Consider the following 19,030-nt stretch of genomic DNA (forward strand, 5'->3'; position numbering starts at 1 on the left):
TTTTATGTTTATTTTATGTAAAGTTTATTTGTTTCTATAAGTTTATTAAAATTAGAAAGTGTATCTAAAATTTAAAATTAGACTTAATTTAGATTCATTTGCCACTATTTACCCCTTTATTATTATTATTTTTTATGTACAATAAAACTAAAAGCTGAAGATTTCTGTGGTGTATCATTCATGTTTCATGTTTGTTTTTCCACTCCAACGTTCCAATAATTCCTGCCCACTAAAAGCTGCACGGATAAATTTGCTTACCCCACAAATAGGCCCATCTATGTAAACGATTTAGAAAAAGTTCCATCAATTCACACTTTATATCATCACTATGATATGTAGTGCCATATCACCCAGCCCTAACATGCAGTAATGCTTTGAACACATTTGCAAGCTAGTTGATAAAAAATCAACAACCGGTCAAGACTGATTGGCTTACGCTATTTTCCCACTTGTCTGTGCTCTTTTATTCTTTCATGTTAACTGAAGTGAATAATGCACTATTTTAACTTTAATCAACAAGTAGAATTGATCATGACATTCTCACCTTATTCCAAAAAAAATTGCTGATCCAATGCTGAGCTAGTGAATGTCTGAACTATGCACAAAATCAATACCCTGATAAAGAGGTTGACTGGCAAAAAGTATTTTATGTATTTTGAAAAGACAAAAATACTCATCTTAAATGTATTTAAATACAAATTATATTTGATTTTTTCCAAAGGCTTTAAAATATAAAATACAAAAAAAGTATTTTGTATTTCAAATACGTATTTTAAATACATGTATCTGAAATACTGCCCATCCCTGACTGTCGGTTATGTTGTTGCTATCACTATTTTAGTGAATGCGCTAAAACATTTCAGCAAAGTCATATATATGAACAAAAATATGGAATAATATAATAATATAGTGGAATTATAAAATGAATTATATAAAGTCATATGAGTCACTTTCCATCTAAGATTTTGTACAAGCTTCATTTTTCCCCCTTTGCAACCCCAACACAAATTTGCCTATATGACTAGAGATTTAATTAGATAACATCATTAGTGTATATTTTCATATGCATATTATTGTTCCTTAATTGAGTTTGTAAATTGATATTGTTCAATAAATATTAATAATAAAAAAAAAGGTTAAACAAGAGAGTCATTTCACTTTCACTGTAGCCAATATAGCATTTACAGAAGATTACAACAGGGGAAAGATTAAAAGAAGAAGAAAAAACATAGAATTATGGGTTTCCATACACACAAATTTATGTCAAAGACTTTAACTAATCTTTTTGCGTTACCATTTTTACATCTCATAATAACATAAGGAAGCTTCTTTACAAATAATGCATCTTCATTCTCCTAAGGACCTAAAAGAGTCTGATAACAGGACGCTAACAAAGGAAACGTTGCTAAAGGGTATGCTAATAAAAGCACTCAAACTTTGAATTAAGAAAAATGTTGAAATCCTTCAGTGATTTTCACACCTAACACTTGTCACACACAGCACAGCTGGAGGCGCAAGAGGTTGGGCAAGAGTTGTGTACATACTCTCTGTTATGACATAAAGCACTGAGGTTTGTTAAACTATCAACGTGTCAAGTGAGCAAATGTAAGATTATTAAAGGCCTACCGTTTTGCTTCTGTTGCATTTAATGACTAACAAACATGACTTTCACTGTTGAAGAAATGTGGCCACTTAATAAAGTGAGGGCAAAACCATGTGTTGGTAAAGTTTTGTTGCATGGAGGGGTTTGTGCATGCTTTTGTTTCCATCTTTCATTCAGTCATTACAAGGACTGCAATGCATAATAAAGGATGTAGGCCTATAGCCTACACAGCATTAGAGGTGTTCCTTTTCAGACTTATTTTAAGCATGGATGTGTTTTGTCAGGCAAATATTTATTTAGTAGAACAATTGTAAAATTGATTGTGCCTTGCTGCATTTTTACACACAGGCTACGTCCTGTTCTCGTTTGATGGCAGGCGAGCAGGTGTTAATGCTGGGTTATTTTATTAGTCAACCTGTTATAAACAGATCCTGAATTCCCTCACATCGTGTAGCACTAGCGCTTTTTCTGCGTGCCCTGCCACGTCCTTGTTTCTCAGCAGCAGTAGGAGGGCTTTCTCTTGGGCAGGTATCTATTACCTGTGTCACGTGGGCGGTGGCCAGGTAGGGCGCACACAAAACCAGCGCGATCCAAGCAGCCATTGCGGAGCAGAGCCAGGGGTTTCGGACTAGTTTGCTTCGATTCTCGAGTAATTAAAAGGCCATCAAGGCGAGTCCGAACCCGGCACTGATCTGTCCGTAGGTGTGGGGTCACTGGGTTCTTCTCTTCTCTGTCACCTGGAGTTGATCTCTAGGGTTTTGCTTTTGCTATCGGGGTGGTGACAATAGTTTTTTCTTCTTTTTAAAAATGACGGTTAATCCCGATTATCTGGTGCTTTTATTCACCACCACATCTGGCGCAAGTGGGGACCAATTGGGAACAGATGAGAAGGAAATTGTACAGTTGGTTTGGCAAGTTGTGGATTTGGCGACTAAAAAGGTAGGCTAATTTCATATCTCCCGTGATGGTGTGTGTGCGTGTGCGCGCGCGCGTGCGTGCGTCAATAGTTAGAGAGATAATTATAAATATTTTACATTTAGCCTATATGTCATATTTGATAAATTATGAAATATAAGGCCAAATAAATGTAGGCCTATTTATTTTTTTATTTCCCCCTTCCCATATCTGTCTGTCTATATGCGTGTGTATTATGTGCCTTTATAGTAGCCTAGCCCAATTGTGGTGGCGGTGAAAGATCGAGAGTTAAAAAATATTTTATTTTATATATGTCAGATTTATTTAAATTACGGAGACAAATATTCTATCTATCTATCTATCTATCTATCTATCTATCTATCTATCTATCTATCTATCTATCTATCTACTTTTTACATCCATCTATTTATTTGCCTATGGAAATGTATATGTTGGAAGCAAGTGAGCATTTCTCCCCTTTCTGCTTTTAGACTGGTCAGGTAAATGAACTGCTAGTCAAACCAGATCACGTTGAGCTTTCTGAGGAGTGTCAGGAGGTGAGTGGACTCACCGAGGATGCCTTGACAACTGCTGATTCGCTTGAGGAGGCCATCGAACAGGTGATCATTCTCACATTCTCATATAATCTGTCCTGACAGGTTGCCATTTATCTTTAAAAGGGTCTGTTCAAATACATAAGGATGTTTACATTTGAGAGTGGATCATTTCAAAGGACAGTTGAACTTTCTATTCGAACTCCCCTTGAGGGAGGGTCTGCGTATAGACCATTTAAACTCCAATGAATGATTGCATATCTATACACACTATTAAACACATTATTTAACAGCTTGTGGATTGATATTGGCTCAAGCAGCCTCGTGGGTATGTATTAAATGCCACACAAAAGTGCCGTTTACTTAAAAGGTGTCTGTGTGTGCAGTTAAATCAGAAGTTATGTGCAGAAGTGGACGCAGGTGCAGGGAATTCCTTCTGCCTCTGTACGGATGGACAACTGCATGTGCGTCAAGTCCTGCATCCCGAGGCTTCCAGCAAGGTATCAAACTCTAAATACTGCAAGTGTGTGGGTGATATTTATAAAAAGTTTAGCTAATAATTTTCTCAACTGCTTTTTTTTTGTGCTTTTCAGAATATTTTGTTGCCTGAGTGTTTCTTTTCGTTCTTTGACCTGCGGAAAGAGTTCAAGAAAAAATTCCCATCAGAAGGGGAACTGAAAGACTTGGATCTTCAGGTCATGGCTGAGTGTATCCTTAAAAACATGTTCAATTCTATATTTTTATGTAAGTCTTAAAGGGATGAGAGTAGATTAATGCAATAGTTCATAATTCTCTGACAGCTAGGTTGAGGAAGTTGCATTTGAGTGTTTATGTGAGAGAAAGGTAGGCAACAGGGTGTTGGCTGCAGGATCCCAAGGTTTTGAAATGCAAATAGACTCACAATAGTGTAGGTTCAATTGAGCCAGCAAGAGAAAGCCAAGAGTGTTTAGCCAACAAGCTTAACCTGCCACACCTACGCTGTAATGTATTAATGCCTACACGCACACACACACACACACACAAACAGAGTCAAACACAATGCACAGCCTTCTGCCATAAGAATTTTATGGTTAATCGAGAGTCATTCTCTCCTTCTATGTTTCTTTATGGAAGACTGCAGTGTTTCAACAGTCCTTTTGCAATAACCCCTGCTCTAGTTGTTCCTTGCATCTTTACTGTGTCATTAACTGGTAATTAAGGTGTAACACTAAACACAGACGCTGTATTCCTTGACTGCGGTTGCCATCAGACTTGAATGTGGTTGTAGATTCTTCTCTTCATGCTTTCACTGCTTACAAAGTTCAACAGATGGCAGATATTGTTTTAGCACTAATCTCGGATTCTGTCTGTAAGTCCTTACAATTTACATATTATTTGTCTGCACACATAGAGTTAATATCCGTAAGTGTTTCTGTTATGAACCTGCTTTATTCTTCTTCATAGGCCACAAATTCTCCTTACCTGAAAAAGTGAATGACAAGTTTGAGACAGGCACCTGGTAAGAACCGTTTCATTTACACTTTAGATTAGGGTCCAGTTCTCACTAATAACTACGACTTTTGCCTCAATAAACTCTTAATTACTGCTTATTAATAGTTAGTAGGGTAGTTGTTAAGTTTAGGTATTGGGTAGGATTAAGGGATGTAGAATTTGGTCATGCAGAATAAGACATTAAAATGTGCTTTATAAGTACTGATAAACAGCTAATATTCTAGTAATATGCATGCTAATAAGCAACTAGTTAATAGTGAGAATTGGACCCTAAACTAAAGTGTTACCACAGTTTCTTATTTAAAATAAAATATATATTTTAACTGTACTGTACGAAACAATAACAAAATATTACAGTAAAGGGATTTTCTATAATGAATATAAATTTTTCTTGTTAGAACTAAAAAATATTAAGATTACTGTTTGTGATTGCAATTTCTATCAAATTAATCAAATGACTATAGAATGGAGATCGGAAATTCATGTTGTGTGTTTGGATAAAAAAATTATATGGAATTTTAAAGCAAAATTGCTGCTGCTGCACTTATAGTAGTGATTGATATAGTTCATAGAGGACATTAGTATTATAAAAGATGTTATTATTATGTATATAATGTTTCTGTTTAAACTGTATGTATGTTTGTGTATAGCAGTAAGATGGAGAGGGTGGATGATAACACGGTGATCAGAGCTCGGGGTCTTCCATGGCAGTCCTCAGACCAGGACATCGCCCGGTTCTTCAGGGGTCTCAACATCGCCAAGTATGCAAACAACCCACAGGCTACTCTTTAATCAATTATCATTATTCAGTGTGTGCACGATACCAATCTGTCTGATGATTGACTGTGTGTGTGTGTAGAGGAGGTGCTGCATTGTGTCTGAATGCTCAGGGCAGGAGGAATGGAGAAGCACTAGTGCGGTTTGAGAGTGAGGAGCACAGGGATTTGGCCCTGCAGAGACATAAGCATCACATGGGCACCAGATACATCGAGGTACACACTCATTCATAAAGCTATTAATACTAAAATATATTTTAAATCTGTTTCTGTAAATGTTACAGTAAGTGCAATGATGAACAAAATTCCTGTTACATCCACCTTTTTTTAATTGTAGTAGTTGTAAATTCTAATCACATTATTTTGCATTGCAGGTTTACAAGGCAACAGGTGAAGACTTTCTAAAGATAGCAGGAGGTAAAAAGACTTTCTTTTTTTTTTTGGGCTTGTCTGTGGATAGGGTTGGGAACTGAGAACCAGTTCTTATTCTTATTCAGAACTGGTTCCATAATTGATTATATTTCATGAGTAATCTATCCTTATTCAGAACCGGTTCCATTAAAAAAGAAAAAACAGAGCAGTGTGACCAGTGTAGTCTGATTCCCAAACGAATGACTTCTACGAGTTGGTTCTTTTTAGTGAATCAAAAACATACAGTGCAAACAGTGTAGTATGGCAGCAGGATAAATGACAAATGAGGTGAATCATAAACATACAGTGCTCATTAAAAGTGTAAACATATCTTTGGTGAGAGATTTACGTGTTTTATTATTGATTTATTTTCTCATCAATTGTCAGTGAAATTGCATTTCTTTTTCCAAAATATTTATTCCTTAAAAAGTTAAGGAACTTCACAGGAATTGGAACAGGAACTGGCTTTCCTTTCCCATCCCTTTATGTGGAAAATCTTGCACATTCTAGTTCTACTAGTTAGTCTATGAGTGCAGTTGTATCAAACTGTGTATATCATCTGATTTAATCTGAGTTTGAGATCTCTCCGCGTTATTTGCATTGGTTTCAGTTTGTTTTGTGTAATTTTAGCTTCACGTTGAGAGGCTGACGAATATGTGTGAATGTGTGATTGACAGGTACCTCTAATGAAGTGGTCAATTTTCTGTCGAGGGAGAATCAGGTTATCATACGCATGCGTGGACTTCCGTTCACTGCCACCGCAGAGCAGGTGCTGCAGTTCTTCTCCCCGGCGTGTCCCGTGACCGACGGCACCGAAGGCATTCTGTTTGTACGTTTTCCCGATGGCAGGCCCACTGGGGATGCGTTCGTCCTGTTCTCCTGCGAGGAGCACGCTCAGAACGCGCTGAAAAAACACAAGGACATCCTGGGCAAGAGATACATAGAGCTGTTCAAGAGCACTGCGGCTGAGGTGCAACAGGTGAGGGCGGCACTTCCTGTTTATTTTAAAGTCATGAGTTGTGTGGAGTATTTTTTTTTTGTTGGTTTGGATTGTTGGACAGACTCAGAGGGGTAAGTAAAACGTGAGGTCTTTGGGTGTGTGAGTGTGTGTACAAGTTTGTACTATATCTGAACGGCCCTGCTCGCTGAACAAACACTCAGCTCAGTAATCTGTAAAAGATTAGCTTTTCAAAGCTGTCATAAAACTCTCTCTTAGTCCTCCCGTTCTTCAATGTAAAAATTTCATTGTTACTAATTTTGTAGAATTACTTGGAATTCCTTCTTGTTAATTTTTAGCTGTCGTCATCAAACCAAGACTACTCAACCAATAGCAGGCGGTTTAGCTCAACTTAAAGGAACACTCCACCGTTTTTTGAAATAGGGCTTATTCACTTTCTTTCCTACATTTAGATAGGTGGGTAAATGCATTTTTGTCTCAGTGCATGCATTGTTTTAGTTTGACAGGGTCGGCGCTAGTTTAGCTTAGCATAATGAATGGAATCCTTTGTTGCCAGCTAGCATGTCCTGAGTAAAAGTGATATAAAAAATGAAAACAACCCACCTAATTACTTCTTGTGGCCTGCGTATTCACAACAAGTACAAATAGCGATGCAGATTAACACTAGGCGATTTCCTAGGCAGATATTGACTTATATATTAAGGACTATATTAGGGGGATGCACAGGCGAAGCACTGCTACTTGGGCTGTTGTTAGGTTATTTAATAAGCAACATATTTACAATTGAATCACCAAATGATACCAAAAGACTGACAAACTTATTCAAATTTAAAAAGCAAATGTGCCTAATCCGTTACACAACAAACGCAAACTGGTCCTGCTCATGTACCTGCTACAACTGTAAAATATTTTTTTTACAACCAATAATTTTGTTTTTGTTTTTGTCTAAAACCAATATTTTTAATCATTCGATAGCTACTTTTTGACACAGTAAGTACATAATAATTAGACCACAGCAATGAGCGTAGCATGCATAATAAATATATTTTGTTTTATAAAGATTATTTTTTATGCCTATTTTAAAGTTGTTTTTCTATCAAAATGGTTGCAGATTTATTTTCTACTTTGTTTTGGGCTATATAACCTTTACCATGGTACCATGTGATTTTCATCTAAGAATGAATGTATGGAAATTGAAAAAGTATTGAATATTGGTAAAATATATGGGTTTAAACTGATTATAAGTTTATCTACCAAAGTACAGATGGTTTCGACTGGTCAGAGGATTGAATTAAAAGCAGAACAGGTAAAACATTAAAGGTTTCAATGTAAAAAAAAGAAGCCTAAGAAACCAAAGTGATGGTTTGGGTTACTCAAACAGAAAGTCCAACAAATGTAAAACTGACCAAACATACGGTGGTCAAGTTGTCTTCATATATTATGGCATTTGAGGATATAGACACACCAATCTTGTGTGTGCATGGTTTCAAGTTTATTTGTATAGCGCTTTTCACATAACAGCTTTGCAGAAAATAACTGTGAAGAGTTCTATTATCAGCCAGAGATGAGTGTATATATATGTCCGTATGGCAGTCATATACCGCTGTAATGTAATGCATGTTATGTGGTTAGTATGTGGCTACAATCACAACTTGTGCATGCTATTATTGCAAGATAAGGATACTATTACAATATAAGGAGAATGGCAAACAGTATCAGTACCTCCAGTTAAAACTCAGTTCATCCATCATCTCCACACCTGGAGCTATAAACAGGCAAAGTCTTCTTGATAATATGCATTACCAGTCATATACTGTAACTCCAGCATTTGTGTGTCAGGTACTGAACAGATACTCATCCGCGCCGTTGATTCCGGTAGCCCCATCCCCCATCCTGTCTGTGTTGCCACAGCCCACATTCGTGCCCCAAACGGCAGCAGTGACAGGTGTTCGGGACTGCGTGAGATTGAGGGGTCTGCCGTACGATGCCAGCATCCAGGACATTTTGGTTTTCCTGGGGGAATACACTGCTGACATCAAACCACATGGAGTACATATGGTGCTTAACCAGCAGGTAAGGCGCTCAGACCCATTTATGTACTTATGAACTGTAGTCTACTACTAACCATTGTTACTGACTTTGAATTCATATGGAAATAACCCAATATAATAAACACACCTATGTAGTTCAGAATGTGTTCTGTCAGAGAGGTTCCTCCCTTTGGCTCAACCAATCCATAAAAATGGGTGGTTAATCAATCAGTGCAGCAAGCTTCTGTCAGGACTTGCGTTTCTTCATTCCTTTGTAATGTGTTGCTGTCATGCCTTGGTTCACACAATATTTTAAAGCACGCTGAAGAGAACTAAACATGAGCACAGGATTTAAGATTCAATATTTACACCCAAACCAGGTTTCAAAGATAGAAACATAAAAAGCTAGCTTGCATATTTTCAGCTAGCCACAAAGATTTTAATGATTCCGATTCCTCTATTTCCTCTACAGTTCAATTAACGATTCTTTTATAGTACCTTCCAAAGGTCTGTAAGATTTTTTTTAAAAAATGTTTTTGAAAGATGATGTTTATGCTCACCAAGGCTGCATTTACAGTAGATACAGTAAAAACAGCAATCGTGTGAAATATTATTACAATTTAAAAATAACTGTTTTAGATTTTAATAGATTTTAAAATGTAATTTATTCCTGTGATGGCAAAGCTGAATTGTCAGCAGTCATTAATCCAGTCTTGAGTATCATATGATCCTTGAAATCATTCAAATATCCTGATTTGCTTCTCAAGAATCATAATTAATTATTATTAGTAGTAGTAATGGTGAAAATAGTTGAGCTGCTTAATATTTTTGTGGAAACCATGATTACATTTTTCAGGATTCTTTAAAAGAACAGCATTTATCTGATAATTTTTTATAACAATGTAACAATATTCAACTTAACTTTTGGTCAATTTAACCCTTGTGCATCAATTTAAAAAAGTTACTCATAGGTCCAAAGAGGACAAAAATGTCCATGTCAAAAAACGGTCATAAAAAGTTGAAGCTTGGGAGCACAGACTTAACTTTGGTATCATTTTAAAGAATACCCTTGCCAGATTATTGCTGAAGTTAAATTTTTTTTATAAGTAAATCCAAAAAAAAGTTATATAGGTTTAAGTTTATGAAAATTATTTATGAATATTATTTTATATAAAATATATATTTTATGAAACAAGTTGAACTCTAAAACGGCTAGAAAATCAAAGCCATAAATCTAAATAAGTTGTGTTCCAAATTTGAGGTTGATATCTCAAAAAATGAGCTTTCAGTAAGATTTTGTTTGGGCGCAGTACCAAACTGTCCCCATTGGATCCCAGCAAAACTCCTCTGGTCACACAATGATTGGCTTTGTTATTTGCAGTTGAGTTTTTCTCTCTCAATACTACAAACACACACATGCACACAAACACTTTTTTTTTTTTTATAACACACATACCAACCACACTCTGACATCCATACCAACACACCCACACAATTATCATTGCATAATTTATCCAACTGGCTCTATAATAGCTCAAAATTCATGCAGTTAACAGTAACAAAAAAACAAAAACTTACTCATAGGTCCAAAAGGGACAAAAATGTCCAAGTCAAAAAACTCTCATAAAAATGTTATGCTTGGGAGCAAATACTTAAGTTTGGTCTCATTTTAAAGAAGACCCTTGGCAGATTGTTGTTGAAGTGAAAAAAGTGAAAAACGTGCAACCAAATTTTTTTTTATAGAAGTTTAAGTTTATGAAAAATATTTATGAACATTATAATCAATATTTTATATAAAATATATATAAGTATTTTGTGTAACTAGTGCAACATTTTTTTTTTCAAATGAAATGGGGGTGAAATAGTAAAATTACAATAAAAATAGACACCTGTGCCAAAATTAATGCAGTTAACATAAAAAAAAAAAAAAAAACTTACTCATAGGTCCAAAAGGGACAAAAATGTCCAAGTCAAAAAACTTTCATAAAAATGTTATGCTTGGGAGCAAATACTTAAGTTTGGTCTCATTTTAAAGAAGACCCTTGGCAGATTGTTGTTGAAGTGAAAAAATTGAAAAAAAGTGCAACCAAAAAAATGTTATAGAAGTTTAAGTTTATGAAAAATATTTATGAACATTATAATCAATATTTTATATAAAATATATATTTTATGAAACATTTGGAACTCTAAAACTGATATAAATTCAAAGCCATAAATCTAAACAGGTTGTGTTCCGAATTTGAGGATGATATCTCAAAAAATGAGCTTTCAGTAAGATTTTGTTTGGGCGCAGTACCAGACTTTCCCTATTGGATGCCAGCAAAACTCCACTGGTGAACACAGTGATTGAATTTTCGATTTGCAGTTGAGTTTTTCTCTCTCAAATATTACAAGCACACACATGCACACAAACACATTTTTTTTTATAACACACATACCAACCACACTTAGACATCCATACCAACAAACCCACACAATTATCGTTGCATAATTTATCCAGTTGGCTCTATAATATGCCGAAGCAGAAAACAGGAATAAAGCGAGTATTTGCTTTATAGGCCTAACCTGAAAAAATGGCACCATCTGATAAAAAATGGTAAAAATGTCCATTTTGAAGCCTTGCCAACAGAATGAAAGCCTATTAAAAAAGATTGCATCATTTTATAGTTAAACGGCACAGGGATTAAAAAATGCAGTTTTAATGGGTTTCAATGGGGACATTTTTGTCCTTAAGGTCCTGAGAGGAAGTATTTTGTGTAACTAGTGCAAAATTGATTTTTTAAAGAAAATGATGATGAAATAGTAAAATTCCAATAAAAATACACACCCGTGCCAAATTTTATGCAGTTAGCATTAACACAGGCAAAGTGATCAAAAAAACAAAACTGAAAAAGCCAAAAATGTCCTCAAGGATGCACAAGGGTTAATGCATCCTTGCTGAATAAAGGTATTAATTTCAAACAAACAAAAATTATATTTTTGAATGGAATATTTCATTGCCACATGATAAGATGATTTAAAACAATTGTTTTTTTTGTTTGTTTTTTATGCACAGTCTCTTTTTAAAATGCTATCCAATTATATTGGATTAACTTTATATTAAACAACAATAATAAACAAATGAAAATGTGGTAATATATTTAATTCTTTTAATACTGAAAACTACATGTTTAACTACACATTGTCATATGAACCAGCAGTCAGCACTAACTGTAGTTTTATATGTTTCTGTTGGTTCATCAAAATAACCATAATTCATTAGTGTATTGGACTGTAGGACAAATCAAATCAAAGAACCAATTAGAGTAATTTGTTTTCGGGAGATGAAATACACTGTTTTTTGTAATTAATTCATTAAAAAGAATTGGCTCAAAAGAGTCTTTAATTGTTACACTGTTTAAACTACACTGTTCACACTGTCTATTTAGTGCTGAAGATTCAGTAACATTTTGAATAACAAGTGCAGGAATCTAGTACAGTGAATATTCTAGAACAGTGTTTCAGAATATTTTTTCAAAATGAGTTTATAATAAGAATAATTATAAGATCCTTATTATGAATAAGAACCAGTTTTCTGTTCCCAACCCTACTTTTAACTTGACATGACATCTTAAAAAACAGCCACTCCTGACAGAAGATGCTGAAAAACAACAGCAGTGAGACATATTTAGTACAATGACCAACAATTGTGCACTTGTTTCATTCTTTTTAAAATAGAGTTTATGCATATGTTTGTGTGTTTGGTCAGGGTCGTCCTTCGGGTGATGCTTTTATCCAGATGCGTTCAGCTGACCGGGCGTTCCTGGCGGCCCAGCGCTGCCACAAGCGCAGCATGAAGGAGCGTTACGTGGAGGTGTTTGCGTGCTCCGCTCAGGAGATGAACATCGTGCTGATGGGGGGGACGCTCAACAGGAGCGGCCTCTCGCCGCCACCATGTAAGTTACGACGTAAGTGCCGCTGGGCTCTGGGTCTGCTTCTCTCAGCTGTGTGTGCGGGTAGGTGGCGCTTCACGCCTTCCTGTTTTTTCCCCTTTCTCTCATTCATTCATTCACTTATTCATGCATTCATTTGGTGGGTGTCCTGTCCATATTTCCTGTCCAGACAGGAATGGGCATCAGGAGCAGTTGGAATCTGGTTGGGTGAATGTTTTGTTTTATTCAATTTAAATCTGATGAGTTTGTCAGATGCTTTTCCACAGCGTGGGAATGGAGGGCTTTGATTTTGGGGTGATTAAGTGCAATCTTTCTAAATCTAAATGTGCACAGAATTTCAATACACATGATAATGCCACCAATTGCACTTTCAAACGCATGGTGTGTCATGGAAAGGCACTTTCTGTTTGATTTAGTTTAGATTTCTTTCTTTCTTCGGTTCTTGTTCTGGATAGATTTTCAGCTCGGTAACTTTCCTAACCCTACCCTAACAACCAACAGCAGCAAAATCCTCTGCATGCCACAGGTTGAGTCTGGTTAAAGGTGCCTGAACGCCTGTGGCTGTGTGCTGCTGTGTGTTGAAGGGTGGAGGGAACATACCTGACTTGTAGCTGAATAATAATGGCAGATGTTGACAGTTTTGGGTTAAGGTTTGCTGCATGCTTTGTGTGAGATATTTTAATTAATAGAAAAACTTTTCTTGCACTAAACTGGTATTTTTCAGATTCAGTGAGCAAAATATTTTGGCACATTTAATATTACAAAACAAGAAACATAACCTTCACATGATAGATGGGATTTGTACCTGCCGCAGTAACTAAGAGACATGCTTAAATTGGATTGGATTTAGAGGCTGGTTCACAGTGTAACAGGTTGAATTTAGGGTGGGATTTTGAAGTGGCTACTGATGGTGGCAACACCGTTGATTTGCACTGCATTGTTCATTGTTCGTATGATGAAATTACTACATGAACCTCTGATGACAAACAATGAACAGGACTGGAAAGGAGTTTAAAGGTGTAAACCCCTCATTGTAACTGGCTTAGGGGCTTAGGTTCAGTCAGGACCACACCCTTTAATTGGTTGGCAAAAATACCTTAAATAATCACTAGGCAGTTTGCTTTTTTAGTCATAGTCATTGTCTTTTAATTATTTAATTTTTTATTATTTAATTGTATATTATATTTCATTAGTAGTATTATTTAGTAATTATTTAAATTCATTCATTTTAGTCCTCTTTATTCTCACTAAAATGGCATACAAATTTGCCAACAAAAATACTTAACATTACCAACATTTGACTGAAAAATAAAAAAGACTGAAATAATATAACAAAGTTATAATATTATTTAAGTTCATTTTATTCTCACTAATATAGCATAAAGCTGTGGGTTTCAAACTTATAAAAATAAAAAATATTTTTATTTCAACCCTATCCACAGACAAAAAATATTTCCGTATTTTTCAAGCTGTTTTATTAACAAAAACTGTTAGTATTAATATATTTAATTAAATAACCATGATTTATTTTGTGATCCCTGAAGTTTCAAGATCTGTATGTTCATAAAAAAAAAAGAAATGTGATTTCAGTTTACACCTAGATTTTTGTGTTTTTTTGCATTTTAAATTTAGATTAGAGTTAGATTATTTTCTATATATTAATACTAATTTATTAATTAAGTCATCCTGTGGGCCCCTTGGAGGTTTGCTGAGGCAAACCACTGGCCATAAAGGTTGCGTTTGAGTGAGCAAAAGCAAATTAGTTCGGTTATCTGTGTTCAGCTTACTTTTAAGAATTGGATTATTTAAACTATTTTCAATTTCAATTATTTCTAAAATCATTGGAAGCGCATTGTTAACAGAGTGATGCAGGGATGACGTCAAAACCCAGAAGACTAATTTGCTACTGGTGCCCTCGAGATTTTCCTATTGGCTTTTATAATGTTTTTTTTTTTTACATGTATGAGTAAAATAAGGTCTGTGGTAAACATAACATGACGACACTTGAATGTTTTCTACGGCATAAACTGCACACACTCACAACCTAAACGTTCTTATCTAGTTACTTATTAGAAACATTTGTTTTTAAAATTAAAATAATAGCTACAAAATGTACATTTTCGATTATGTGTGTGTGTTATTTACACCGTAGAACAAAAGGCCTCATTATAAATCCCCATAGGAAAATCTCAAGGGAACCAGTGGCAGATTAGTCTTCCGGGTTTTGACGTCATCCCTGCACCACTCCATATCTTGCAGTGTTACCTTTTCTAGTCATATTGTCATCAAACATATATCTTATTAAAACCGTTTAATTATCACTGTGGTGCAATCAAAAAACTTTTTTGTCTTCAATTTCGTTGACCAGATTAACACACTACACTCCCGTCTGATGGCCATAACTGGAAGCTTCAAGGTTGTTTTTTTCTCTCAATAATTCCTCAATATCCCACCCTCCCCCATTTCAGGTTTGTCTCCTCCATCGTACACGTTTCCTCATGGGACGGCTGTCCTTCCTGCCGGAGCTGTTCTTCCTACAGGAGCAGTGCTACCTGTAGAGCAAGCTGCGATCTACCCGTCCCAGTTCCTGCTGAGTCCCCGGCCACTGGCACCAACAACGGCCTTCTACCCTGCCAGTAACCAGCTGTACATGAACTACACCACCTATTATCCCAGGTAAGAGTTATATCTGTTAGTGTTGTTTTTCATTATAAGATAAGCCATGCACATATACATATGCAGTGCACGAGCAATAGTTCACTGCAGTTTCATTCACATAAATTTATTAATGGGGGATTGAATACCAGTTATCTTTAAGTTAATGAATGCGTCTAATACACTAGTCAAAGTGTACCTATTAATCCAAAACTTAGGTACTTTACTGAGGAAGAAAGGCATCATAGATGCATAGATATATCCAAGGTTTAAATATTTGCTTAGATATATCTAGGATTGCCTTGGAAACCTGTCTGAACCAGTTTTTTTTTGGGAGGAATCTTCATACAGAAACGGGACTTCCTTACCTTTTAAACACAGTCAACATATGTCAGAATGTGTATGTGTATGTTTGTGTTTGAGGGTAAAGTAATGTGTTTGGGCATGTACCTCGGGCTTTTTTTTTGATGAGCTGCTCAAATGAATCTCTAACAGCTGGACATAATGATGACTTTGTCTTTAAGAAGTGCACAACCAGGACTGGAGAGGCGGTATTAACATTAAGAGACATGATAGATTTATTTCGTGTCTTTCCTAGAATGGGCAGTTTGTGACTTTGCGAGGTAAACAACATAAAGTAGCACTGGTATTACAAAACATTCAGTGGCACATACCAATCAAATATAGACGTGACACAAATAACATGTTTGAAAAAAAAATATTACTGACTTTAATGTGTTTAATTGATATTTAAAATATCACAAAATTAGGCTTATTACATCAGTATAGATGCTCGATTAATCTGTCAGTCACTACTGGAGGTGTCACAACATACGGCGACGTGTTCCGCGACTCTGTGTCAGTTAGGTGTCATGTTAGTGTCAGTGTGTCGCGATAATGTCAGTGACACATGCCAGTAATGTCAGTGACACATGCCACTATCCACTGGCACATGCCAATGAAGACCGGATGTGCCACCGGATGTGCCAATACGCATAGTGACATGTGCCATTGGCTTCTGTGTGTCAGATGCCATGTCACTTAATGTTAATACTGCTACTGCAGGACTGGGTGTGTTTACAAGGCTAACATGCTACAAAGTGAGTGTGTCACGCCCAGGTCCATTAACATAGCTATAATGTGCATTTTAGTTCACTCCATAGTGGAAGAACTGGTTCAGGAACTGTTTGTGTATGTGAGATTTAAGGAAAGAAATATGATTATCTGGCTTGAGGAAGGCTACAAAAAAGTAAAGTGGAGATCCACAGAGTTAACTATCAATCTAACACAGCAGCATTGCCTCGACCAATGACGTGTGATTGGGGTGGGACTATTTGATCGACCAATGGAAGAAGGGAATTTAAAAAAATAAAATATATAAATCATATTTAGTATGAAAGTTTAATAATATTTTAATATAGTATATAATTGTATATATACATACACACACACACACACATATATATATATATATATATATATATATATATGTGTGTGTGTGTGTGTGTGTGTGTATGTGTGTGTGTGTATGTATGTATGTATGTATGTATGTATGTATGTATGTATGTATGTATGTATGTATATATATATATATATATATATGTATATGTATATATATATATATATATGTATATATATAATTTTTTTTTTTTTTGCTTATTTGGCTATCTTTGTGTTTTCAACAGCCCACCTGGCTCCCCCCCTAACATCAGCTACTTCCCTACTGGCCACAACCCATCAGCAGGCTCCGTCATCTCGGCCCCGCACACAGCACTGATACGAATGCAAGGCCACGCCCCTTCCCATGCTTATAATCCTGGGGTTAAAGAGATCCTCAGCATGGTACATGGGTATCAGGTGAGTTTAAAATATTCCCACAACTCTACTATAATACCAATGTGAATTCAGGAAGAGACAGGAATTTCTTCCATGCCATTTCTCTGATTATTTTAGTTAAATTCCTGCCAAAAAAGCAAGAATCTAAATTATTTACAGTTCACTGATGACGTCTAAAGAATTTAAATGTATTAGCAAGCAGCTTCAAATGGGCTTTCCACTTAATGAGCGCCACTGATCCAAATACAAGTCCTAGTTTGTTCCACATCAGAAACTTGTGTGTGTGTGTTTATAAGAAGGGCAGGGCTGGATTGTAGGGAACATTAAGGTGTGTCCTTTGCCCTGCAGTGCTCAGCATTGAAGATTTAGATGCTTTAGTGGGTTTGAGTAACAGGATCGCATAGTTGCATTGTCACACCCCCTCAATGAGCTAAACAGGTTCCTCTGGTCTAAATTCCCTCAGACACAAACACACACACACACACACAGTTAAGGTGCGGTGCATTGGCCTGCTCAATCTTGACTCCAACTTGACTGCTGTCTCTCTGTTCTATTGCTTTGGGATGCCAGTGTTATTATTCTGCCATTCGAGATCAGGTAAACGAAAACATATATAAACAATGCACCAAATTAATAAATAATGAACATATATATATATATATATATATACACATACACACACACATATGACATCTTTAGCAATTATTATTTTAATATAGCAATAGTATATACTGAGTAGTACTGTGAATTAAACAGAATATTTATCTGGAAGCGGACACCACAGGAGTGAATCCTTCTGTTAGTTTGCCTAATGGGATAATGAACCCATTCTAAAAACAGCTGTGACTCCTGCCATGCACACCCACAATGTGCGTCTTTCCCATGCAGGCTGTACATTCGCCTCAGGCGGTTTGCTAGTTAGTCAGTAGGAGGGCTGTCACTCATTTGAGGTGGGGCTTATTACAAATAATAAGGCATAAGCATGTGTCTCTTGAGTAAATGTAATTTCTTCCTGTCTCCTTCAGCCCGGCAACACCGACGCTTTGGTAACTCTCCCTTCTATGCTGTCAGCCAAGCATCCTATTGGAGACCAGTCTGTAGGAGGCGGAGCCTATCTTGACTTGCAGTTGCTTTAAGCCAATCTATTGATGAGGCCACGCCCCTTTGGTGGATTCAACAAACCCCTCAAAACAAAGCAGTTTATGCCATTTATGCTATTTATATGAGAATTTTTAAAATAGTTATATGTATTTTGACATTAATGTATATTGTACATTGTTTTTTATGCATTAGAGCTAATATTCTGCTCATAAGGTTTTTGCTGAAGACGTGTGAGTGTGAGTTTGTATGTTCGTGTACATGCACATGCAGTGATGTTCACTCAGGAAATAGCTTCTCAAACCAGGGTCTAAACATAGATGCCGAATCAAAGGCAGACTTTCACTGAAACCATAAATTTAAGCCAAAGGACCAGAAAAAAAAGTGTGTTAGTGCCTCCCTGTTGATGTGACTCTACCGTGAGAATGTGTGAATGTGTAGAGACCTTCTCAAGACTATTTTTTTTTTCTTTGAAGGTTTAAATTAGCATGAAGTTAATAGAGCTAGCTGTTATAACATGTTTACAAGATTCGCCAAATCCTTACACCACGCACAACGCAGTTCGTGGATGTCTGAAACATGTAGTTCTGCAAGTAATTTCGCCAAAATAGCTCAGAATCAGGAACAACTTACTTTTTTGTGCTTTATACCTGTGTCGTGCATCAGAAAAATATGTATTGTCCGTACCAATCAATGTACAAAATCTATAGATAAATGTGCTTGTTGATGTATGTGTAGTACATGTAACCCAATTGATGAATGTGTGTGTGT

General features: G+C 36.1%; 1 protein-coding gene across 2 annotated transcripts; it reads left to right on the forward strand.

Moving 5' to 3' along the window:
* The first annotated feature begins 2,144 nt into the window (after positions 1-2,144).
* Positions 2,145-18,997, forward strand: esrp1 (epithelial splicing regulatory protein 1). Of its 2 annotated transcripts, none has more exons than XM_079894296.1 (15): positions 2,145-2,542; positions 3,010-3,138; positions 3,459-3,572; positions 3,666-3,780; positions 4,322-4,420; positions 4,516-4,570; positions 5,214-5,324; positions 5,423-5,555; positions 5,714-5,756; positions 6,428-6,729; positions 8,548-8,781; positions 12,487-12,685; positions 15,139-15,346; positions 17,011-17,182; positions 18,187-18,997. In XM_079894296.1, the coding sequence occupies exons 1-15, from the start codon at positions 2,411-2,413 to the stop codon at positions 18,295-18,297; spliced, it is 2,157 nt and encodes a 718-aa protein (XP_079750422.1). In that variant the 5' UTR covers positions 2,145-2,410; the 3' UTR covers positions 18,298-18,997. The 2 variants fall into 2 exon arrangements, with proteins under 2 accessions (XP_079750422.1, XP_079750423.1); XM_079894297.1 differs by having other exon boundaries at positions 2,174-2,542; positions 12,487-12,673.
* Positions 18,998-19,030: the final 33 nt, after the last annotated feature.

The sequence above is a fragment of the Squalius cephalus genome (genome assembly GCF_949319135.1).
Source record: "Squalius cephalus genome assembly, chromosome: 15".
Taxonomy (NCBI): Eukaryota; Metazoa; Chordata; class Actinopteri; order Cypriniformes; family Leuciscidae; genus Squalius; species Squalius cephalus.

Excerpts from the sequence above, each read along its gene's own strand:
- esrp1 (XM_079894296.1), top strand. The coding sequence starts at position 2,411 with ATGACGGTTAATCCCGATTATCTGGTGCTTTTATTCACCACCACATCT. Across the intron at positions 2,543-3,009 it reads TGGATTTGGCGACTAAAAAG|ACTGGTCAGGTAAATGAACT; the intron begins GTAGGCTAATTT and ends TTCTGCTTTTAG. Across the intron at positions 17,183-18,186 it reads GCATGGTACATGGGTATCAG|CCCGGCAACACCGACGCTTT; the intron begins GTGAGTTTAAAA and ends TGTCTCCTTCAG.